This window comes from Perissodus microlepis, chromosome 2 (assembly GCF_051167445.1).
Source record: "Perissodus microlepis isolate ML-2025 ecotype Zambia chromosome 2, ASM5116744v1, whole genome shotgun sequence".
Lineage (NCBI taxonomy): Eukaryota > Metazoa > Chordata > Actinopteri > Cichliformes > Cichlidae > Perissodus > Perissodus microlepis.
Genome location: NC_140462.1, coordinates 10,393,667 through 10,418,433, shown reverse-complemented (window position 1 = coordinate 10,418,433; position 24,767 = coordinate 10,393,667). Strand labels below are relative to the sequence as shown.

The 24,767-nt window shown below is 40.2% G+C and overlaps 2 protein-coding genes across 3 annotated transcripts in view; both read right to left on the bottom strand.

The window, feature by feature from the left end:
- Positions 1 to 1,036: 1,036 nt before the first annotated feature.
- cd74a (CD74 molecule, major histocompatibility complex, class II invariant chain a) lies at positions 1,037 to 5,871 on the bottom strand. Its single transcript, XM_084944991.1, has 9 exons — positions 5,685 to 5,871; positions 3,813 to 3,982; positions 3,279 to 3,373; positions 3,085 to 3,141; positions 2,913 to 2,996; positions 2,728 to 2,806; positions 2,181 to 2,381; positions 2,022 to 2,084; positions 1,037 to 1,907 (listed from the first exon to the last, which is right to left on the bottom strand). Exons 1-9 carry the CDS (start codon positions 5,771 to 5,773, stop codon positions 1,891 to 1,893), a joined length of 855 nt encoding a protein of 284 aa, XP_084801117.1. The 5' UTR covers positions 5,774 to 5,871; the 3' UTR covers positions 1,037 to 1,890.
- Positions 5,872 to 10,152: 4,281 nt separating this feature from the next.
- Positions 10,153 to 24,767, bottom strand: part of ndst1b (N-deacetylase/N-sulfotransferase (heparan glucosaminyl) 1b) — a 51,236-nt gene continuing 36,621 nt past the window's right edge. For both annotated transcript variants that reach the window (XM_084944964.1, XM_084944954.1), the window contains 13 exons: positions 23,162 to 23,644; positions 22,319 to 22,406; positions 21,764 to 21,918; positions 20,753 to 20,938; positions 19,464 to 19,592; positions 17,393 to 17,575; positions 16,851 to 16,947; positions 15,379 to 15,502; positions 14,349 to 14,523; positions 14,059 to 14,229; positions 12,769 to 12,878; positions 12,125 to 12,227; positions 10,153 to 12,038 (listed from right to left, as the gene is read on the bottom strand). In XM_084944964.1, the coding sequence (XP_084801090.1) occupies positions 11,919 to 12,038; positions 12,125 to 12,227; positions 12,769 to 12,878; positions 14,059 to 14,229; positions 14,349 to 14,523; positions 15,379 to 15,502; positions 16,851 to 16,947; positions 17,393 to 17,575; positions 19,464 to 19,592; positions 20,753 to 20,938; positions 21,764 to 21,918; positions 22,319 to 22,406; positions 23,162 to 23,644 (2,124 nt within the window). In that variant the 3' untranslated portion in view covers positions 10,153 to 11,918. The remainder of the gene's footprint in view (positions 12,039 to 12,124; positions 12,228 to 12,768; positions 12,879 to 14,058; positions 14,230 to 14,348; positions 14,524 to 15,378; positions 15,503 to 16,850; positions 16,948 to 17,392; positions 17,576 to 19,463; positions 19,593 to 20,752; positions 20,939 to 21,763; positions 21,919 to 22,318; positions 22,407 to 23,161; positions 23,645 to 24,767) is intronic.

The window sequence follows — 24,767 nt, the reverse complement described above, 5'->3', positions numbered from 1 at the left end:
AATATGTCATGGTTTCAGTGTTTAAATTTACGGCTTCAAATACAACAAAAAATGTTTTAATAAAGGAAAAGAATTCCTGTTAATATTAAAAAAGGAACTGGAACTAGGAGAAACTTTAATCTCAGATAATCCTCACATAAAATTTCATTATAATACGTGTTTGGTTTATTTGACAGTTTGAAATGGTTGTTTAAAGTACACATTTTTGTTTTTTATTCATATTTTTTAAGGGATTCCTTGTCATACAGTGAAGCCAAGCAGAGTTATAAACTCTTAACATCCACTTTTTACAGCTTGAGACCTTTTGGTTGCCAGAAGAATATCCCTGTAATAGACTGGCATCCTGTCCGGGTATATCCTGCGTGTCACTGCATGCCAGCTGGGACAGGCTCCAGCCAGTGGTTAAGAAAGTGGATGGATGGATATGGGAGAACAAATCTGTAGCTAAACGTGGATCTTATGTGTTTTCGTGTCCAGCCAGTTTAGACATGGATGAGTATTTTTTGTGTGAGCTGTTCACCAAGTTGGAGCAGGTATGTGCAACTGGCTTAATCCATCAGTAATTTCCACCACAGATGTTTTTTCCTCATCCTTTTCTTCACATCTTTTTTTTTTTTAAAAAAAATAGAGGACTCACTGAGAAAAAACCTAATGTTTTGAACATCTTCACCACTAATGACGAAGAAAATAAATTCACACTTTTGCACCAGTCGTCCCAGATGTGCGAGCCTCAAGTGGGCAAATTTGCACTCCTAACATGATCTTGGGTAACTGTCAAAACAGAAGGCACAGAAGAGAGCACCGTGGTTTTCACCATTGCCTGTTAGATCGTGTTAATTTGATGACTGATAGTAAGAGTGGTGCTTAAAAAAAGATGGGGGCACTCTTTTTTTTTTTAGAAAATGTGAGAGAACTCAATTTCTAAAAGAACTAAAAGGATGAGTCGGTGCACTCATGCACATTTCAGGTTCTTTAACGGCAAATGTATTGAGTGTCAAAGTGTCTAATTTTTTAAAAATGCCACAAAATCCAGGACTGAGTGAGCAGCGTCACTGCATCTAATCAGGTTAAAGTTTATTCAGACCTTATTTTGATTACAGCTTAAGCAATGATTTCTCTTAACTATAGATAATGTGAAATATGTAATGCAAGCAGTGTTAACAGGAAAACTTTATTCATCAACCTTATTAAAACAAACATGTCATAAAAGAGTAACTTTATCATATTCACATCCTGTGAAGGATAGGTTCACCCACAGTGTATGGTATGTATTTATGGTATGTAGATTTATACTAGCTAGATTTCTAGTTGGAAATGCAAATTATTCATTTATTTATATGTAAAATAGCAACATCTCTTTCCAGATTGCTCCTAGTTGCTTTGTTTTTTTTCCTGACACTACTTTCTAGCAAAATATTAGAACCTATTTAAACTGCCCTCTGTGAGGTTTGGATTATCAGACCAGCACGGGAAGAAATTAGGCTGGTTTACATTAATAAATGCAATTTTTCAATGTTCAGAGCATCACAACCAAGCTTCCATTTTCCTGCATTGATTTTACGAGAAGGAGATGCGGTAAACCGACCCTTTAAGCATTCATCAGAACCAAACATATTAAACACTCACATACTTAATGTACTTATTGTAGATTATACAAATATACCCCAAAACAAATCTGACGTAAAGGCAATTTTTTTTTTCAAAATTAAATGCACTAAGGTGTAACAGGCCTCTATTGATCCGATTTCAAGCAGCCACAAAAAATGGTTAAAATCACAAGATTCCACGCAAAACGAGCTCATCAGGGATAGAAGCGTTAATAATTGAAGTGCGGCATGAAGTCTGTCATTTGCAGAGACTGCTGGATGAAATCTTTCTTCAAGATTTGCTTCACTTTTGTTTTTCATCTGGAAAAAGAGATGAAAACAGCAAACAACAAAGTGATCATGATGATGATGCCAGTGAAAAATCTCCCAAATTAAAAATCATCAAAAACAAAGAAACTAATCTGAAGCGCTCACCATCCATGTCGTATGTCTTCTGCATCAGCCTGGGTGCAACCATCATGCGACGAGGAAATGCAGCTAAAGTTAGCAGGAAAAAAAACATCTGGTGTCATTCACAACAGCCTCACCAAAACTACACATGTAAGAAAAGATCCGTTAATCCGTGTCCTCTACCTCTCTGGCAGTCGGGACGGCCACGCATGGTGGTTCCCTCGATGGGATGGCCCTCGCTATCCACACACCAGCAGTAGCCGGTGGCGTGCCAGCACTGCATTGGCTTGTAGCGGCCCTGCTCGTCACACTGGGGCTTGTATGAACCAATCTTGCTGGGTCCGGGTGCTGCCTCCACCTGGCATTTGGTCTTGATAGTAGTGGCTGAGCGGAGAATATTCAGACATTTATTTTGGTTTTATTTACCAGTTAAAAATTAAAAAGTCGTTAATAAAGACTGTAAAAAAAAAAGACATTTTGTTGAGAGTTTAATGGGAATACAGATCTCAGATAGCTTAGCACAGCTCACAAACATGAAACACGCATGAACAACATCCAATAATTTTTCAACATTTTGTATTTCTTTTTTTTAATATAAATCTCTAAAAAAAAATGACTTAAATGCCAAACTAGTGCATACTAGTAAAACAGGAAAATCTGTATTTGCTGTTATAGCAACTATTTGGGTAATAAAACGCTTAAAAGTGAAGGAAAGAAAAGTTGAGCTAACCTGACTGAGGTGTGGGGGTTGCAGGCTGCTGCTGGGCCATGTTGAAGATAAGCCAGTAGCGCATCCAGGTCTCAAAGCTCTACAATACAGAAAGTGTTAGATAAGCATGGCTAAAAGGACGGTCGCCATTTTTCATTTCTATTTTAGCTACGTTAGCAATGTGATCACTGCGTGTGACGCTTCACCTTCCACTCGCTATCGTTCATCTGCTGCTTCAGGGTTTGCAGGTTGGCCAGGAAGGTCTCGTTGAACTGAGGCAGCTCGGAGTCCTGTTCAGAGCACGTTCGAGAGCTTACTGTCAGCAACACATCAACACGCTGGTAAGGAATGTGAGGCTAGACAGTGTTTGCAACCTACCTGCATGAGATCCATCAGCTGTTTCTCAACACTGACAATGGCAGTGTCCTGCAGTTTCTGGAGGAAGGGAGCATTCAAGTTTAAATTAATTATTCAACTTTTAAATCCAAGCATTAGCAATTAATTTGAAGCCTTAAATGAATCCCAGCTGCACGCAAATATGAACTTTTTCCCAGAAGATGGTGTGCACTTACAGTCAAGGGGGTCTTGGGTGCTGTGGAGTCCTCGGTGAAGTCCATGAGGAGGGGCAGGCTGTTCATGGGCATGGCCATCCTCACTGGAGCCACAGCTGAAAAAAAAAATTAAAAAGAAAAAAAATCAGCGACAACAACAAAAAACTTAAATAAAGTAGCTCTTTTTATGTCTAAATTATTAATGCTCAGCAGAAACAAATTGAAAAGTTGGACTACATAATAAATAGAGAATTAAAAAAGGAATGTGTTTTTGTTTCTTTGTTTAACAGTATCTGTCAAGACGCCTCTGTTTGAAATCTTGTCTTAATGCTATTAACATAAAAATATCACACAGTTAACCTTTTTCTCCCCATGAGTCACCATAAACTTTTCATTTCTCTGTCCACCTTCAAACTCAGCTTCTGTAAAGTAAACTCTCACTTCCCTCCTCAGCGCTCCAGCCTGCGTACGCCTGTCTAATTAAAACTATCACTCAAAATGACACATCCCCTTAGGGCTCTGTGTGGCCATTAAGGTTTTAGTGCTCGACTTTACCGTGAGATGAGCGGGTCAGCTGTTTGTTAATTCTGTCCGAGTTCTTCTGTAGAGTGTGGATCTGCTGCTTTTGGCTAAACACCGTGTAGGCAGTGAAGACCTGGCTGGCCACCAGCAGGCAAGCCAAGGTTGTCAGACCCGCAATTTTCAAGGCACGACTGTTGGAGCCTCTGTGAGAAATAGAAAAGTATGTGTCACTAAAAGGTTGGAGGTAAATCAGGAGGTTGGGGGGAAGAAATGAAGGACATAAAAAACGGTAAAACAAAACGTGGGATTCCAATAAAGAATTTCTTGGTATGAAAGTGACGTGAGGGGATTTCTATAAGTGCAGTGTGTGACATTTTTAAGGCCTGGGTGAGTCATTTGGATTTTGGACAGTCCACTGCGCACACACAAAAATACAATAACAAAAAAAAAAGGAAATCCACAGTTTCCTTTAGTCAAACCTGTAGATGATGAAAAATGATCATGGTTAGTGTGTAAAATGTTAATTTACTGCACATTACGTGATGTAAAGGAAGTGACAAATCTGTGAAGAAAACAAGGAGGGGGAGGGGGGGATTGGCCTTTGTCTCTCCTTTGTTTGCCTTTGAATTTCCTTCAAGATTTATTTTCTTTTGTTCCTTTTTTTTTTATTTGAATCTTTAAAGATATTTGTTTGGTTTTTCAGTGTGGGGGGCAGGAGTTGAAAATGGGTAGGATATGTTGGGGAGGAGAGATATAACACACAGCTGTGATCCTGCTGTCTTGGAATCAAATCAGTAAACCATAAACAAACAATTATTTTCCGTCATGTAAAGAGCAGCAAATCTGGAAAATATATAATTTTTTTTTTAATTGTTAGATTAGGAAAAAAAGAGTGAGAGAGACTCAGATCTAATTACTGCCCCTTCTTTTATTTCAGCCAATAGAATGTGAGTATCACTAGTTACTAGGCAGATACATTCTTCTGGCTTCAGCAGGAAGTCATATTCAACTATGATTCAAGTTAATCTTGCAAATTAAACAAAGGTAGATAGGTGTAAAATGATTTTCTCAAATACAAACGTATAAGGACAATTTTACTTTTTCATTATTGCTGGAAAACATTAAAAGTGAAAGTCAGAAAGTCATATGTTTACATATCCGCTTTTTAAATTGCGACATTAGTCTGTTCGATGCAATTTATTTATTTATTTATTTTTTATCATAAATTCATGTATACCGCCAATATAATCTGTGTCGTAAAGGAAAATATAAAGTTTGTTTATCTATTATTTCCAATCAACAGTCCACACAAAAAGTTTATTCATACATCCGATTCTAATCGATTATTAAGTTGTAATTCTTGTAGACTGTATTTATTTCTAACTTGAATTGTTCCAAAAAAAAAAAGACATTTTCTTTTCTCTATTAGCCAATAACAACTGCTGCGTCACCAGTTACTAGGCAGACGCCTTGTCCTGGCTGAAAGAGGAAGTGCGGTTCAGTGAAATTAAGAAGTAAAACTAAATGTTTTAAATGCATTATATGTTGTAAACATGAATACATACATAAATAATATTATAATGTATAATTATAAAAGATAAAAACGAAATTATTTTACTGCTCTTTTAACTAAAAAGGAATAAGTGCAAATCTAAAACAGATGGGCCTACCTTCAAAGTTAAATGTCATAAAATGTATCTTTGCTATTGCTAAATGAAATTAAAGGAAATGTGATACTGCTGCATGTAAGCAACTAACCTTTGGTGAAAAACTTCAGTTTTTTATTTATTTATTCTGCTCTATCCGTGTGAGCCAATTTAAAAATGTGAACTTTATTGGAAAAAAATAATAATTTTTAAAGATACAGCACAAACAGCTGCTATGGATAAAATACACTCTTCTCACCCTCTTGGTGCTGCAGGGGGAAGAAGCATCTCCTCACTGTCTGCCAGGTTTCCCCTGGCCAGGGGTGCATCGTCTGGAGAGTGGGCCATCTGTGTTAGGAGTTCTTTCCGTTCCTTCAAGCAACAAACTGGACAATGAACAACACGTCTAGAGCATAAATTGCCTACAAAATGAGGAAAAGAAAACCAGACGGGTTCCACAGAAAGCCTCTCTATTAAAAAAAAAAAAGAACTAGAAGTTGTGGGACGGATCACTAGCGCCAGCTCTGATTGGCTGATTTAATAGCATCATTTGTTGACAGAGGCAGACAGCAGCGACATAAGCGACGGTTTAAGATCTAGAATTTACCATTATTGTTTGATAGTATAGTATTTTTAGTTGCCTCTGCTAATTCTAGCAAGTAAACATTAATTATTTGTAAATATAGATAATGCTGCTAGTAATAATACTACAGTAGTTTATTAGATTTATTAGAATTACTACATCAGTGAAAATACATACTTTAGGTTTCATTACTAAATACTGCACATTATGACATTTAGGTAGTTGTATTAGTAAATAAAATACATGTTATATAATTGAAAATAATATAATAATATTGCCATAATTAAAAATAAAGGCTAATATTACTATTATAGCTTAAAGAATAAAGAAACAATGAATCAAATCATAGTAATATGCAGTGTTCTTTTAAAACAAAGTTTTAGATGTTACAATTACAACAATGTTAAGGGAAATGTGGTGAGTACATTTGTCCATTTTTTATGTTGGCCTCTTTTAGGAATAAGATGAGACTTCTTTGCACACTTTAAGGTGTTTTCCCCAATGAGGAAACGAAAAGAAGAAATATGAATTACTTGTAAATCTGGTGGACTTTAGAGTAAAAGACTTATGTAAGTAAGTAAAAGTTTTTACTTAATAAAAGTTTGTGCTGAATGTACTATCAAGGGATTTGGTTTGTCTGCTTCACGTCTCCATGAAGTGAAACAAAAAGAAAAACAGTTTGTTTTTCAATCCAAACCAGGAGACTGGGAAGTTTCTAGAAATCTCTGCATAATAGTCATCATCACGTTGAATGCTTTTAATTTACAGCTACCCCTAAAATAATAGTTCATACAAACTCCCACCTGCGCGGCCTAACTGTAATATATTTAAGGACTTATTTAGGACTGCAAAATACCACACGTTAACATTTTTACAGTCACATGACCTCGGTGCTTATACAGGGAGTGCAGAATTATTAGGCAAATGAGTATTTTGTCCACATCATCCTCTTCATGCATGTTGTCTTACTCCAAGCTGTATAGGCTCGAAAGCCTACTACCAATTAAGCATATTAGGTGATGTGCATCTCTGTAATGAGAAGGGGTGTGGTCTAATGACATCAACACCCTATATCAGGTGTGCATAATTATTAGGCAACGTCCTTTCCTTTGGCAAAATGGGTCAAAAGAAGGACTTGACAGGCTCAGAAAAGTCAAAAATAGTGAGATATCTTGCAGAGGGATGCAGCAGTCTCAAAATTGCAAAGCTTCTGAAGCGTGATCATCGAACAATCAAGCGTTTCATTCAAAATAGTCAACAGGGTCGCAAGAAGCGTGTGGAAAAACCAAGGCGCAAAATAACTGCCCATGAGCTGAGAAAAGTCAAGCGTGCAGCTGCCAAGATGCCACTTGCCACCAGTTTGGCCATATTTCAGAGCTGCAACATCACTGGAGTGCCCAAAAGCACAAGGTGTGCAATACTCAGAGACATGGCCAAGGTAAGAAAGGCTGAAAGACGACCACCACTGAACAAGACACACAAGCTGAAACGTCAAGACTGGGCCAAGAAATATCTCAAGACTGATTTTTCTAAGGTTTTATGGACTGATGAAATGAGAGTGAGTCTTGATGGGCCAGTGGCTGGATTGGTAAAGGGCAGAGAGCTCCAGTCCGACTCAGACGCCAGCAAGGTGGAGGTGGAGTACTGGTTTGGGCTGGTATCATCAAAGATGAGCTTGTGGGGCCTTTTCGGGTTGAGGATGGAGTCAAGCTCAACTCCCAGTCCTACTGCCAGTTTCTGGAAGACACCTTCTTCAAGCAGTGGTACAGGAAGAAGTCTGCATCCTTCAAGAAAAACATGATTTTCATGCAGGACAATGCTCCATCACACACGTCCAAGTACTCCACAGCGTGGCTGGCAAGAAAGGGTATAAAAGAAGAAAAACTAATGACATGGCCTCCTTGTTCACCTGATCTGAACCCCATTGAGAACCTGTGGTCCATCATCAAATGTGAGATTTACAAGGAGGGAAAACAGTACACCTCTCTGAACAGTGTCTGGGAGGCTGTGGTTGCTGCTGCACGCAATGTTGATGGTGAACAGATCAAAACACTGACAGAATCCATGGATGGCAGGCTTTTGAGTGTCCTTGCAAAGAAAGGTGGCTATATTGGTCGCTGATTTGTTTTTGTTATGTTTTTGAATGTCAGAAATGTATATTTGTGAATGTGGAGATGTTATATTTGTTTCACTGGTAAAAATAAATAATTGAAATGGGTATATATTTGTTTTTTGTTAAGTTGCCTAATAATTATGCACAGTAATAGTCACCTGCACACACAGATATCCCCCTAAAATAGCTAAAACTAAAAACAAACTAAAAACTACTTCCAAAAACATTCAGCTTTGGTATTAATGAGTTTTTTGGGTTCATTGAGAACATGGTTGTTGTTCAATAATAAAATTATTCTTCAAAAATACAACTTGCCTAATAATTCTGCACTCCCTGTAAGGCTGGGTCAAAATTAGGAGGTCTTTAAGCCAACTAATTATAACCAAAAAATTTTTAGGCTTCTTATTCCCATAATGATATTTTCAGGGCTGAAAAACACATTTACACTCTGTTTAAAAACTGCATGCACTTCGTGCCACAATTTAATGCTCAAGTCTTTATAATTCACTGGAAGAAAAAACTTTCAAAAGTACATTTTGGTTAAGAAAGAGTTAGTGGAGTGGAAGTAGAGTGGAAGTGAGTGGCTAGTTAAAACAAGCCAGCATCAGAAAGGTGTCCTTTTATAGTAATGCAAAAAAGAAAGTACAGAGTACAGGCCGTATTCGCTAACATGTTGAGCCACCTTTGGTAGCACTAACCGTCCGTTGATGTTTGCAGGTGTTAGTTTATGCACAGCTCTCTTGAGGTCCCACCCCAGCAATTCAATCAGATTGAGATCTGAACTTTGATTAGGACATTTCTTTTTTGCCATTCTGTTGTAGATTTGCTGCTGCTTGGGATCACTGCGATGTTGCATGACCTAGTTTTGTCTGAGCTTTAGCTGCTGGACAGATGGCCTCTCATTTGACTAGAATACTTCAGTATACAGAGGGGTTTATGGTTGACTCAGTAACTGTAGGTGACCAGGTATTGTGGCTCCAAACCAAGCCCAAATCCTCTTGCCAACTGTGCTTGACAGCTGCTATGAGGTGTTTGTGCTAATATGCTGCGTTTGCTTTTCGCCAAATGTGACTTGTGGTGAAACAGCTCTACTTTGTCCTTTAGACAGACAAGACTGTTCAAAAAAATCTTGTGGTTTGTTCAACTTTCCAAACTTAAGCTGTGGTGACATGTTCATTTTAGAGAGAAGAGGCTTTTGGCTGGCAAAACCTTAAACAAGCCATACTTGTTCAGTCTTTTTCTAATTATACCGTCATGAACATTTAACATGCTAACAGCTGTTGCCCTTTTGTTGTGTGCAGTTTCTGAGCATTGCACTGATTGACCTTTAGGGTGTCTTTGACGGGACTTTCACACCTGGGAAATTTGTAGTATTGTGTTACAAGACACAAATGAATGCTATAAAACCATCAAACCACCAAAACTGCTGTTCTAGAGGTGATCAGACTTTTTTCAAGCAATTAGCTTTTAGCTAGCAGCAACACAAAGCTACTTACACTCCTTAATTCCTATGGACAGACTTCACAGGACTGCATCCAACCCTGGAAGAAACTTCCCTTTTCACAAGACTCTGTGAGCATTTTGACACTAGGCTCATCTTCTAATCTCAGGGGTGGATCTACAGGGAGGCAAAGGGGGGCAACTGACCCACTGCTGTAGATCCATGCTCTCCCCACCCCAATTTTCTGTCCCCAACTAATTTTCTCAACCTAATAGTCTTTGTTTTCTTAGAAGAGATCATGCAATTAATAATTTAAAGTGTTTTGTGGATATTTTGTTGACATATTCATATAAGGGATTTTCACAAACTTCACTGAAAAGGTATGTGCCCCCCTGCCCCCACCCAAATGTAGAGTTTTCTAGATCCGCCACTGTCTAATCTTGTTTCCATATTCTTATATAATCATAGCATGAGGTAGGCTTTTGCATGACTTTATTAAATGAAAGAGCTGTTTATGTAAAACAAACAAACAAGCAAAAACAGCTGGAAGCCAAACAGCAGAGAAAGGAGAGGAAAAAAGATCCAACTACTGAAAAATACAGTGGTGTTTTATTTGCAAATTAAAAAGCACCGACAATATTAGTTACACTGTAAAAATTATTGACAACAATTACAAATCTTTATCATACAGTCCAGGAGATTAGTACCATCGTTGCTGTTATGTGTTATCATTTAATACTTTATATGGAGAGACTCAGTACCTTTGTACAACAGTTGGCAGTGAGAGGACATGAGAGGAAAGAATCTCAGCGACACACCTCTGCACAGTGAGGAGAAAAATAAAATAAAATAAAAATTTCCACACTCCCCCTCAGTAGAGCACTGACATTTCACACAATGGGCTGATGGAGAGTGTAAACCCAAACACATTCAATAATTTAGGTCTACAGAGGGTTTTCGCATTATTTACATTATAAAGTCACCGTCATGTGCATTGTTATAACATCAGAACATCGTACAAAACTATTGCAAGAAGAGCAGCTTTTTGTTACCTACGTTTGACATCTAGTTGCAGTGGTAACACCTTGACCGACAACCAAAATGTCTGAGCGGTCTCTCTGGGCGAACTGTTGGTTTGCCTGGTGACTATACGTGTTTGTTCTGTTTTTAAATAAGCAGAGTCAGCTTTTAATCTCCCAAACGAAACCTCTTCTATTGAGTGACATGAAACAGAACATAAGAAAACATAAACAGCTGTGATTAAAAAAAACAAAACAAACAAACAAAAAAAACAAACAACAACAAAACACCAGATTTTGAGATGCACAATCTTCTGAATCTTGTGGGACCAGAGTGTGGCGTTAACATACAGTAGCTAGCTTATGATCTTCTTCTTCACAGATTGTAGTAGGAACAATTTCGTGAGTGTGCTTTCCAGTAACCTTTTATCTTCAAACAATGTGCTTTCATCACCCGTCCTATGTTCCCGCTGTAGCCAATCAAATGGTTGTAAAACTGGCTACAGAGCATGCTAAGCTGAAAACAGTGTACGCAACTGTACTGTACATCCGGCCTATATGAAACCAATGACGCTAAAGTGTTTAATTTTGGTACATTCTACAGCAATGCATTGCCATCCGCATTACAGAAATGTTAAAATCAAAGTAAAGAAAAAAAAAACACTTTTAAAAAAAAGAGCCATGAAAAGTCCATGTGGTAATAGTTTAAGGAAGATTCTTGTCCTGGCACTTGTAACGTGATAACTAGATTCTACCAAGGCCTATCAAATAAGGCTACAACATGCAGCCTAAGTCAAGACTTCAGACGTCCCATTCTCCCTTCATACAAACACGTGCATCAAAGGCATTTGGAACCAATGTCTCTCAGGCGATCGGGATATCATCCATTAAGCCTGCTTTAATGTGCTCCTTACATGAAAATTCATTGGCGGGGACACAGGTGATGCTCTCCATCACCTGTGTCCCACAACTGAAATTTCAGACTTTATTCCCTTCCTCTGATTTCCAGGAAGAAGTTTATGTGATGATAAGTTTGATTGAGGAGAACGGCCATGTGATTATCAAACACCGACAATTCCTCGTGTGCGTCCTCTTGAGTCTTCCCCGGTCTCTTCTTCAGTGCACACCGTTAAGGCTTCCATGTTCCTGGTTTGCCCACTGTTGCCCTATTTGGGAAGATCACAGTTGAGTCTTGAGTTGTATGCAGATGTCTCATCCTCAAATCTCAGTCAAAACAAATTGGGATCTTCAACATTTCAGGCCATGAGGCCAGTGAGCCCCAGCGGGGAATATTAGTGGTTCAGTATGAGGAGGTGTGGTTTTCCCCTGTGGTGCTGCTACCTGGTGTGGACCAGCTCTTCTCGGAGCCAGCTTGGTAGAGACTGTCCCATCCTGTAGAGCAGCTTAGACAGCTCAATGTTATGATCCCTATAGTACTCCCTGAGGAACGCCTGGGACTGAAGAACGCAAAAATAGAGCAAATATTAAACTAAAATATAGCAATTAAAAAAAGATCATACTATAATGTGATTATTCTTCCTACCTCAGGGTCCATATCAGGGTACCTGCGTCCTTTACTCTTTCCTAAACACTTTGTCTTCCCCCCCTCCAGCAGCTGACACCAAAAACCTTTTTTAGGGTCGAACCTGGACGTAAAAAACACAAGAATACACTGAGAAATAAGAAACGACTATTTAGAATTTCAATTCTAATATTGAAAATCTAAAATTTCCCCCCAGTTACTGTGTTTCTGTCATATTTTCTTTGCTCATATGTCCACGTGCTGTTTTCTAGCGTGTGGACATATGAGCATGTTTGACGGCTCCACAAATAATCCCATTCCAATAAGCAACTTAAAGAAGTGTGATGTTCACACTTAGAACTTCCAGCATGTATTTTAGGAGGGTGGGAGAAATCTTTTTTTGAGCTGACAAACCTTCAAATTAACCATGAGACAAACACATTTTTAAAAGCCAAGTGATTTAGATTTTTTTTAATGTAATGATTTTTTTAAAAGTCTTAATTCTTTACTAGCGCGAGCTGTCGATAGCAAGGTTTTTTAATAAGCTAATGACTCAAATCACATCTTTGTATTTACATTTGAAGGCAGGAAAGATATTAATGCAGGTGCAAGTTCATTTGTAAACTTGGCAGCTGAAAGCAACATGCTGGGATGAAGATACTTACGCTAAGATCTTGTGGTAGTTGATAATGTTAGTGAGGCCAAGAAACTTCTGGATTTTGTCCATGACTGAAGCAGGCTCGGTTTTCAGCATCTGTCCATCCAAAACTAACACCTGGGAAACAGTATGTGAACAGGAAGAGGATAGTTGGGTATGCAGAAAGCTGTAAGACACTCTCAAATTAATAATGAGCAGAGCTGATAAAGGAGTTTTTAAGACCGATACCAGTTTATTTGCTCATTTAAGAATCAGATTTATCGGCTGATATTTCCTTTCATATGACGCATAAACAGATTTCCATAAAGTTTGATATGCGTAGTTAATTATGAGTCTTTACTAGGATAATATGGTAATGTAAAAAAACATATCTTATTTAAACATCACATGAAATTGCGTTTTACGCTCTGCCCGACTCTGCTTGGACCAGCTGGTTTTTTGGCATTTGTGGTGTGTCGAAACATGTTACGGACAGGGAAGTTGTGTAGTTCCCTCTAGTGAGAAAACTATGAACACGAACACTATAAACATGGTTAAAGAGAGATCCTCCAGCCACTTCTTTAATTTTTAAATTCTAATTTCTCAATAGGACTAACATATTGGCCAATATAGTCAAGCTTTAAAAGTATTATTTATTATAAATGATCATATTTCAGAACTGCAAGTCTGAATACAATGATTTGTTAGCCAGAATCCACCAGAGCTGACTCTTATGGACGTTCTTGTTCAGTAATGACGCTCACACTTAATCCTGACTCATTGTGCAGCTTAGAGATTTTGAGCAACAAGTGTTCACTTTGCTGTTGAGTGTCCCCAAAGAGCAGCTCTCTTTCTTCAAGGTCACCCGCATTTGAAACACTATGAGGAATACCAAAGAGAGAACAAGCCACCCTTACCATAAGTGATTTACCATACCTACATTTATACAACCTGAGTGTTAAATTCATTTAAATTCAACTATTAAATTAGTTGTATACTTTGTAATTAGTTTAGCATTTTTATTCTTTGATTTTATTTCAGTTTAGTTTAAGTGTGTTTGCTTGTTTTAGTTTAAAGTTTTGCCAAATTAATAAATAATACAAGGACAGAAATATTCAATTCTTCTGTATTCTTATTTTATTTTTGTTAGTGTTCAAAGTCCACAAAACCTTTTCAGGTAGTTTTCTTTATTTTTTCATAGTAGTGGTAAAGGTTTTTTTTTCCACATCTAGTATTGTTTTAGTTTGTTATAATGACTTTGGGTGCAACTGCACATTTCCCCCCCACTAAACAAAGCATGAACCCCTCCCCTCGGTACCTGGCTGGAGTGGTAGAAATTAAGCCAGCGCTCCAGATGGATGGCATACCAGCCTGGCACCAGACAGCGATTCTGGAGGACCCGTAGTTTGACAGGAGCATCACGCCCTGCAGTGATGACGTCGTGGAAGGAATATTTCAATGCCACTGGGTCATCGTGGGCTCTTTGGTGCTGCATACAGACACAAAAGGCGAAGAGAGTCTTTTACTTGGGATGAAATAATTCTCTAACTATAATACAACAGCGTTTATTCAAAAGTTTGGAGATTAGTGGAGTAGCAGGTCACCAACCTGGTACCACGAGTAAGCTCTGTCTGCTGGGCTGATGAGGATGGTGATGATCTTGGCTTTGGGTAGGAGAGCTGCAGCCCTCTGAGCTGCCACCTCAGAGTCAAAGTAGTTAGCACTCTTCTCAAAGTAGTAGTCTGAGCTAGTATTGGAGGGCAGAGGGAAGTATTCCATATACCTAATGCATAAAAAAACCACACAAAAACACAGCAAAAAACATTACAAGCAGCCAGAGTTGATCTGGTCCAATTTGCAACCTGCAGATAAGGATTATTTCTCTGTTCACTGTGTGGGTGATTGACCATGCACAACAGCTTGGCACCCCGAGTACAAAAAAACCATCTAACACTCTATAGTGTTATACAATGTTAATATTTGGGCAGCCCACTCATAGAAATTTCCAGCCTGCCAAGTAAATTTTGTGTTGGATTGTTTTCAGATTGTCTGCAGTGGTGCGTGAAGCTTCACTTTAATGCTGCTCGAAGTCAATTAAACCTGCAGGAAACTCAGAACAGTGACTTTTTTTAGATGAATGGGTGTTAATTGCGTTGCTGGTCTTGCTCTCAGCAATGTCACAAATGAGCGGATTTGTTGTTGTGAGGTGGCGTCGTTTGCTTTTTTTTTTTTTTTTTTTTTGCACTTTTTACTAACAAAGTGAAAATAAATTGTTAACTGCCGTTGCCACTTTGTGTTTTTTTTTCTTTTGATTTAACTGCAAATGATCTAACCTGTGCTCCTACCTAAACATATGGGAGAACGTAACTCCAGATGCAGGTGCAGCAAAGTTGTGAAGCAACTGTGACTATAATTACAAGTGAAAACTGCCTTTTTCCACTCACAGTCTGGCGTATATGCCAACACGCCGAAGAGGGATGTTAAATTAAGAGCACTGTGAACAGTTGCTGTCAGTTGCTTCGATCACACCAGACCGGGGGGGGGGAATGTGAACATTAATTATATTATGGGGATATTTCTGACTCGTGAAGTCTTACTTACCACTGCACAAAAAAGAGGCGAGTGTAAAAATACATACCAGTCAATGCCTCTGTGGTAGTTATGCCCATTGAAGAACTGGATCTCCTCAAAAGTCTCCTTGCTGGGGTAGTTACTGGTCAGATCAGGGTGCATGCCAAGAAACAGGTAGAGTGCTGTTGTCCCTGAGTGAAGGACAGCACAGCAAGTGTCACTGACATGATGAAGATGATGAGAGGATGAAAGAGGAAGTCTCTAACAATATTAGGGCTGCACGATTAATCGTTAGAAAATCGTGATCTCGATTCATACTTATGTGCGAATTCATTTCCAAATGACAACGATTTAAAAAAAAAAAAAAAGGATGACGATTGTACCGCATTTTGATCCGGGACATAATCTGCATGAAAACAAGCGCTCACGCTTCCTGCTCAACAAATGACAAGGGCGGAGCCTTATACCACGTGATACAGAAGCCATCTGGCAGGGAAAAAACAACGGAGAGCACGTGAAACTGCCCGAGGGGAGAAAACACAATGAGCGCAGAGGAAACGTTTCCTGATGGCGGTGAGAATGACAACCCCACTGTAAAATTACTTCCAAGAAAAGGTTCTCATTCCTCCATGCGGAAGTTTTTTGGCTTCAAAGAAGATGATGAGAGTCAAAAAAATATCATTTGCAAGCTGTGTTTTGCCATAGTAGCAGCACCGCAAGGTAACACTACAAATCTGTATAACCACCTCAAACGTCACCATAAAGTGCAATATGACGAAGCTGTAAAGGCCAAGAAAGTGACAGGAGAAAATCCGTCCCCGTCAACCACCCAAACATTAATAACGGGAACCTTATACAGCGCTTCCCCATACCCGTCGACCTCCCGCAGGCACAAAGAAATTACGGAGGCTATCACTTATCACCTGGCTAAAGATATGGCTCCCATCAACACTGTAAAACGAGGGATTTAGGAAAATGATCAACATCCTAGACAAACGCTACACAGTGCCGTCCCGCAACTATTTTAAAAATGTTGCACTACCTGCTCTATACACGCAGTGTTGAGCAACGGTGGAGACGGAATTACAAGCAGTACAACATTTTGCGGCAATGACAAAATGTGAGACATTTATTGTTTTTATGTTCAGTCTCAACTGTTACGAAGTTGATGTGCAGTTAATAAGTGCAAGAAATATTTATACTGGAAAAGAAAATCGTGAGAGAATCGTGATCTCAATTCTAAGCAAAAAAAATCGTGATTCTCATTTTATGCAAAATCGTGCAGCCCTAAACAATATAATTAGAAAGCAGATTTAAGTGTAATGTAACAGACATCTACAGTCAACCACGGTGACAACCTCTCATAAGATAACTTCTGCTTTTGAACTGAATGGCTGAATGTACTGAGTAAAGCTAAACATGTATATATATCGTTTTTTCTGTATATGTCTGAAATAAAGATAGAATAACAATGGCAATCGTCACATTTAATCACTTCTAGCTATGTCCTGTAGAGGGTGTTGAAGTACTGCTTCTCACCTGTCTTCTGAGGACCAATGACAAGCAGTTTGGGGAAGCGGTCACATGTTTTCTCTTTGGACCAGATATCCTTGTGCCTTTTGTCCTCGCAAGGATCCTGTAGCCAACAGAAAACACATTGAAAAAACATCCAGTGTTACAAATTTTTAACAGATATGAGAGCAACCAAATGGTGAAGTGGCCATCATTAAGGTATTGCGCACAGGCTTTGCTTGATTTATGACACGGCCTAACTTGGGAAAATCTAACTACACGTTGCAGTGTTGCAAATCTCAACAACTGCGATAGGCCTGTGCGGTGGTGATATATGGTGTATACTGAGTGCAGCAAGGATGATACCCCCGTAATGGGCTGTAATTGTATCTAGCCTGCTCATTAAGCTATGCAATAGCTGCCACTGTGAACATATGCTGTTTTTCTCATTTTCATAGCTCTAAGAATACGTGCGCAGACTTGGAGCAGGTTCTGGAATCGTCCCTCCTTCGTGAGTTTCAGTAAAATATAAAAAATAAGGAATATTACACTCAGTATGTTCTTTTCACCTGCCAGAGGGGATCTCTCTCAGATGGGAACAGGCTGAAGTACTTCTGAGCCAGCTGGACAGGGGGCAGGGTCTGCATTTTCAGGTTGGTCCATGTTTTGACGAACATGACCAGGCTTTTGAAGGTGTATAGGCCGAGGCGGTCGTTCCCATAGTTGGACAAATGGGTCATGAAGATGCTGATCTGCAAACGGAGAGGGAAACGTGGAGAGAGAGTTATAAAAGGGGAAGAACAGAAAATGACAAACTTCTAGTGAGTCCAGCTTTTCAAGTGAGAAATGTCTGCCTATGTCAAACAAAAGCAAATCCTAACTCTGGTACATTATTATGAGCACACTTTACCAACAGTACTACAGTACTGTGAAAAAGTCCTGAGCCACCTGTCTTTTAGAAAAATATTTTGCTTCCAAGTAGCCAGATTTCATTTCAAGGTTTTATGAAGGTCTTTCACTTTTTCTTACCATTATCAGAGGAATGTTCTCAGAGGAATGACACTAAACACTGACCTATGAATCATTCAAGCACAAAAAGGCCCCGAACTCAAGTGATGAACCAGTCGAGCCTACACATAACATAAGGCAACTTAGCAATTTTGAAGTGCATCTTCAGGCACTTTGTTACTTTGTGCAAAAATGTGCAAGATAAAAGAGTTTTACAGATGTAAAATAGTATTCTTGCAACACAAATGTGATTTCCAAAGAGCTATCGGCATACCTCACCACAGTGTACAGTGTGCTCTTTGAAAAACCCAAACCAAAACATAACAAAACAGTTTAAGGAAACTAGATAACTGAAAGACAAAAGAAGAAGTGGTAAGCAAAAATGGTAAGCAAAATTACCCAAGAACTGAACTGAAAAAAGGTGACAAAAGGTCTTACAGGGTGATGAACTGAAACATTAATTTTTTTTTATATTTCAAATCACTCTTGAGACGTACGGAGGGGGTCAGCAGCCCAACACAATGGAGACTGTCATGGTTCGAGGGGCTGGGCTCTTGTCAAAAGTGAACTATGAACACAGAAATGTATCGACAGATTTGGATCCACCATGTGACAGCATCCAGAAAGCGTCTGATTGGCAACAGCTTCACTTTTCAGCATGACAAGAAACGCAAACGAATGGACCAATGCAGTAAATGGTCAGAAAAACCAAAACAAAAAATGCAGCACTATCAGTCATGGATTGGTCCAGACCTCAATATTATTGAAACAGTGTGGGAACATCTTAACAGAGGACATAGCAAAACACAGCCAACACCCAAAAATGAGCTTTGAATGTCTTTTCAAAAGCCTGGAGAGCTTTTCCTGAAAACTACATAAAAAAAGATGACAGCAGAGCTTGCCTAAGAATGTGGTCAGTCTAAAATTTGACCTCCGCATGTTTTCAAATTGTACAAACTGTGGTTTTGCCGCAGATACTGTTTTCCATTTATGCTTTACTGCATTTTCCTAGCAAAATATAAAGAAATGAGGGGTGGCTCGAGACTTTTGCACTACATTATTAAAAAAAAATAAAATAAAAATAAACAGATCAATCACAGATGAATGACTCTGACATTCATTACTATCACTATATAGTATAATAGACTTTCAATATTAGAGCATGCTGCCCCAGTTCTCAATAAGCCACTAAAACCTTCAGATGAACTTTTCCTGGATCACAGTTAATTATACGCAGTATGAGGGAAAAGGTTTAGAGCAAAAGAGGAAGTGGCAGTTTAAAAAAAGAAAAAAAACTGTTGAAACAACACTTTATAATTATGTGACACATACAAGTCTCACTTAAAAAGTAAAGCCTTGCAAAAATTATCTGCAGACCAGACTAACCCATTTATATCATCTCAAACAAAACATGCTGACAAACACAACGAATTCTCAACACTGTTTTGGCTCCAGCAACAGCAGCAGAGTAAAAAAAAAAAAAGAGTGCGCTTGATGCAGACATCCCTGTGTGACTCACCGACTAGTCATTGTCCCGTCCCTCGTTTAAATTTCAATTTACACCATCAGTAAAACGGTTTTTCCAAGCTCGCAAGACTATCGAGGTGTTGTGCGGATGTGTAATTGACTCACGGGGTTCAGAAGAACAGTGAGGAAGAGCTCTCCACCATTGATGAGCTTGTCCAGCTCATTCGGACTGCCCGGGTAGTCTTTGTAGAAGATAGTGTGCGTGAAAAGACCACAGGTCTGTCTGGGCAGCACCTGTGACACGAACAAAAACACAAAGTCACCAAACCAAGAGCGAGGAAACAAAAAGGGAATGAAGTTACACACTCACGTTAAAAAAAAAAAAAAGGATCATGAGAAGTGCATTGTCAGAAATAAGTACACACCATCAGCCCTCCGCTGAGAGCAGAGCGACGCTGTCAGTACTCCAAGCAGTTACCCCACACATTGTTTGCTTCCAATAACATTCATATTATGCAGCTCATCTAGCCAAAGCAAACCTCTTATTCACTCCGAGTCTATATGGAAATTCATGGAAATGCGTTTACAGTTTGGAGTGTCAGGGGAACTGAATATCAATCATCAGTAAGCAGTGGAGACTGTCCATTCAGACTGCTCTATCTCAAGGACAGGAACAGAACTGTGGGACCACACAGACTGACTGAATGCCAGCACTACAAAGCAACTGGACTGAGGCTGCACTGCTTCTTATCAGCAGTGAAGGTCAACCTGGGAAAGAAATGGATAAGATCCCCCCTTCACCCACCCACCTTTTAAAACCTCCTGAATGTATTCTATTCATCTTTAATTTTGCTCTCTTCAGCACCAACTCGGATCCGAAGCTGAATAAAGTCAAGTGTATTTTTCTTTCTGTTTTTTTTTTTGAGGAGGGAGTGCTGACATTTCAATGATTGCTGTATGCAGACACTCGCTATGCTGTTGCCAAGGATGTCAGTCTCCATTATGCTGCTGAGGCCTCCTAGGCAGCGCAACCTAGACAGGTGTCTCATGCAAGACTGGTTCACTTGACTACATTATCATTTGGCACTCGATAGGAAATACAACCAAACAGGACCGGCCTTTTGCAGGACTCCTGATTCCAAAGATGGAAAATAATAACACTGTCATCACAATTATCATCTAGGAAAAGCGGGCACGCTGAGAGCAGTAGATGAGGGGCAAAAGAACAGGTTGAAAAGAGAGAGTTGGTCATAAGAGAGGAATAAATATAACAGAACTGAAGGAGGAGGGGGGAGTGATAAAATATGTAAATGGTAGAAGAGACCCCTGAAAGGGATTATTGGCTCAGAAGGTAATGGATGTTGAGAAGCCAAGTAGAGAGAAAGCTAACAAGCCAGAGGTAAGAAGATAACGAGGCTTTTTTGAATGCCTGGGTGTATGAAAAGTTGCCTTACACTGATGCCGCTATGGATGAAACCTCGCCGGAAGCGAGCAGGCTTTAGATGCGGGTACTCTTCTGTGCTGGTCACCTTGATGCCCCACACCTTCTTCCAGGCGTCGTACAGCTGTATGTGCACAGGGTAAACGCCCGAGTGGTGAGGAGCCACCGCGTAGCCCATGTTAGTGGGGATCCCCTGCTCCTGGGGATGAAAAAGAAAACGAGGCGAGGTTTAACGACACCCGTCGAGCTCTGGGGATATTGAGAATTGTCTGAATTTGAAAAGGGAGTCTGCATTTTCTTTGCTGTATTCACACTGACTGTATAAGTAGAAGGAATTCACAGGAAAACAATGCAGCGTGTGCAAATTTATGCAACTAATAACGGCCTCGCTGTTCTGTTGATCATATTACACCATTTAAGAGCTCTACCAAACCTATAATTTCCCGTTGCTGCTGTGCAGTTAAATCTTAGACTTGTTTTTTAACTGTTAAAGGGGTCATAGAAGATGCGTCGCGCGTGCTAACATTGTTAGTGGAGATGGAAATCATTCTTTTTGAACAAGTTCATTTTTATGAGTCTCTGTTTGAGGACTGAGTGAGCGAGCAGTGAGGAAGGAAAGAGCAGCCACAGCGAGATATTAGATAAGAGCCGAACGACGCCTCAGCAAGCCTACTTCCACAGCGTCTTCTTGCACAGAAGACATGCAGGTCCGAATCTTCACATCTGATTAAAATTGCACTATTTTTGCATTCTTAATCAAAACAATGCAAGACTTTTTTTTGGGCTACAGGCACAGATGCACCAGATGCCCTTCTGTATTACAACACAGCTGCTCGAGGCACGTGTGCCGCTAACTGAAGTGAGCTTCAATCTTTATTGTTTTTGGTTTTTTTACTTGCGAAAACGTCACCAGCTCGTCCGAGACTGCCTATTTAAATCAAAACAGCAGGATATGCAAAAGAAAAGGCCGATCACTGTGTTTACTCAAAACAGCGATGTGACCTTTACCCCCAAGCTGACTCACCATGGCAAATTTCTTGTTGAGCAACATCTGCTCGGCCAGCACGGACTGGTTATGAAATAGATGGGGCTGCATGTGGCTCCACATGTGAGGAAACCACCAGAAATCCTTCACATAGGAAAGCAGCAGGTCATCTCCCAGGTCCTCCTCATCAGATCCTGGACATAAGAGAGAATCGCATGGGAAAGGAAGAGGGGGAGATGGCGGGAGATGAACGGGGTTAGCGCAAAAATGAGGGGCGGTGGGTTATGAGGAAATTGAAGATATAAAAATGGGAGATGACAAAGAAGAGGCAAAGGTAAAATGGAGCCAGTGATGACAGGGAGAGGAAATGAAAGTCAGCGAGGCAAAGGGAGAGACAGAGTTCAAATATTAGAAGGAAGCATTTGAGAAATGAGAAGCAGGGAATGGACAAAGTCAGGGCATGACAGAGAGGACGGAGAGGAGAAGCGAAATTAAAGAATATGAATCACGACTTCACCAGCTTGAAGTTTTATGTTTTTTAGTTTATCTCAGCGCGAGTTAACTGGCAAAAGTTCTCGTCGGGTTGCATCTCACCAGCGTGAAAGAATTTCCCTGAGAAGCCCAGATTGAAGGTGAAGTTGGGCACATGGGTGCGCAGCTCCCTCTGTGTCTCCAGCAGGGCCTGAAACAGTAGGAGGAGAGGAGGGTGAGTCAGTACACGATGCGCTGAAACCGGTGCACAAGCGCATTAATGAGAAAGCGCGAACACCCGGTCGGTCTTGTGCCCACATGCATATTTTATTCTGAAAGTTTCGTTCGGTAAACATCCAGCATCCACTCCCAGTTGCCTCACTCCTCTCCTCCATTCTGTTTGATATTTTGCTCTCCTCTGATTCGGGTGTTTGTTTCATTTGATCTCCGTGCTGGATGAGGCTCCCAGTGCACACCCCCCCTCTCTCGCTCAGATTTCTCCATCATGTCAGGGTGTGATGCGTCTCTAAAAGCTAGCTGCTGCGCTGCCAGTGAGGAGGGCCTTGATGCCTCTTCCATAACTTTTTCTCATACCCTCTGCCTCCACATGTGAGGCGAGCCTGTTCTGCTCTGAGGGGACGCAAGCAAGGAGCTTTTCAACATTCTTTGTATGTCTCTGGGCCCCTGAAATATTCATTGCTGTGGAGCTTCTGTGACAGTGTGAGCAGTGGGGCCTGTCAGCTTTGAGCAGCCTACTGGGACGAATGCATTCAAAAGGAGTAGAGGAGCGAGAAGAAGGGGTTTCTGTATGACTGGCAGAGGGTAGAACATGCTATGTGTGAGGCAATTTTTTATTTTCCAGCAAAGGGCTGTTGAAAAACAGTGGCTGATGAATAGATAAGTGGGTTCAGTTTCTATTCTGAGAAGATGTTTTTCTTTTTTTAGCACTTTGAAACACAAACTCACCTTTACGTCAGGCACCTTCATGCGGGTACCCTCTCTGCCCACAAAGATGTCATCTATATCCACAAGGATGTAGCGCTCCAGGGAAAGCGAGAGCCGCTTCCCCGTCAAAAAGGCCACAGCGTCCACAAACACCAGCTTGTGCAGCCAGAAAGCCAGATTGTTGCCGAACAGGACCCTCTGGATGCCGTCGTGAAGCCCCAGGTCCTGCACCACTGATGGCAACAGAGCAGCATTCTGCCCCATCGACGCGACGCTCTCAGCTGATTGGGTCTTGGCCAGTAACACGGGTTCGTATGTCGAGTGGTTGGACTGAAAGACGGTCCAGTCATCTCCGGGGAGAGGACCTGGCAGCGGCTGCCCAGATCGAGTGATAAAGAGAAGCGGAGACTTGGGGTTGACCGTGCAGTCCTTCAGACCCAGGTTAGAGTGAAGAAAGAGGGGGAAGCCTTTCAGCTGTGCACTGAGCAGGCTGTTTTCATTGGCCTGGTCAACACAGAGAGACAGAGACGAGAGAGAAATCACACAGATTCATCATACACTGGAGTGATGAAGACAGAAATGCATTGGAAATAATTCCCCAATTTCTCCAGTCATGTGTGAAATAAGGAATGTCAGGCCTGCTCAAACGTGAAGGCATGAGGCAGCTTCTACCTGCTATGCTCAATCTGCTATGCCCTGAGATTGCAGTCAAAATGAATAACCTCCTGCTGTGTTCTCAAAGACTCTGAGACTGAGGCTTCAGCGAAGGCTTAATGAAATTTCCCCGCCAAAACTTGTCATTCCCTGATTCTCTCTTACTTCATCTTGCACTTCAACATAACTCTTCCTTAGAATTTCAACACAGTGTTTGGGTGTTAGTTAGAAACATTAACACAATATACACTGTGCAGTGTCCACATGATGGTCATTATATCTAAAGAAACGTTCATTTGATACACTCATTTACCTCGAGGCTGCAGATGTAAATAAAGTGATTACCCATGTCATCTAATTGATTTTTCTTTTCATCACATCTTATCAGAAACTAATATGAAGAAAGTCATACAAATACTAATTACAAATTAGGCCTGCTCTGTGAGGTAGACTGCATTTAGAGCCTGTCTGACATTAGATTTTTGAGATTGACAAAATTACAAATATTTGGTGATTTAAAAGTCAGATTTTTTTTCTTTTAGATGCACAAAATATAAACGCCTTTCCCTAACGTTTGGTATGTGCAGTCATTTATGAGTAGGGATGGGTATCGTTTAGGTTTTATCCGATACCGGTGCCAAACCGGTACTTTTGAAACGGTGCCGGTGCTTAAACGGTGCTCAAACCGGTGCTTAAAGAATGGAGAACACAAAATTGGTCCAAAAACCTCATGTTCAGCTGTTTTTTTGTAAAAAGATAACAATGTTAGCCTTTTCTGCAGCTATAGGGCATATATGGTATCACTCTTGGCTGGAAGCAGTGCTTAAACAATGGAAAAAACACAAACTTTGTCCAAAAACCTCTCATGTTTAACTGTTTTCCACTTTTTCTTTGGTCATTTTAGCCTTTTTGGCCAGGGTGAAGGGAGTATTTGCCATCAAACAAGAAGACAGCCGCATGTAGCTATGATGAT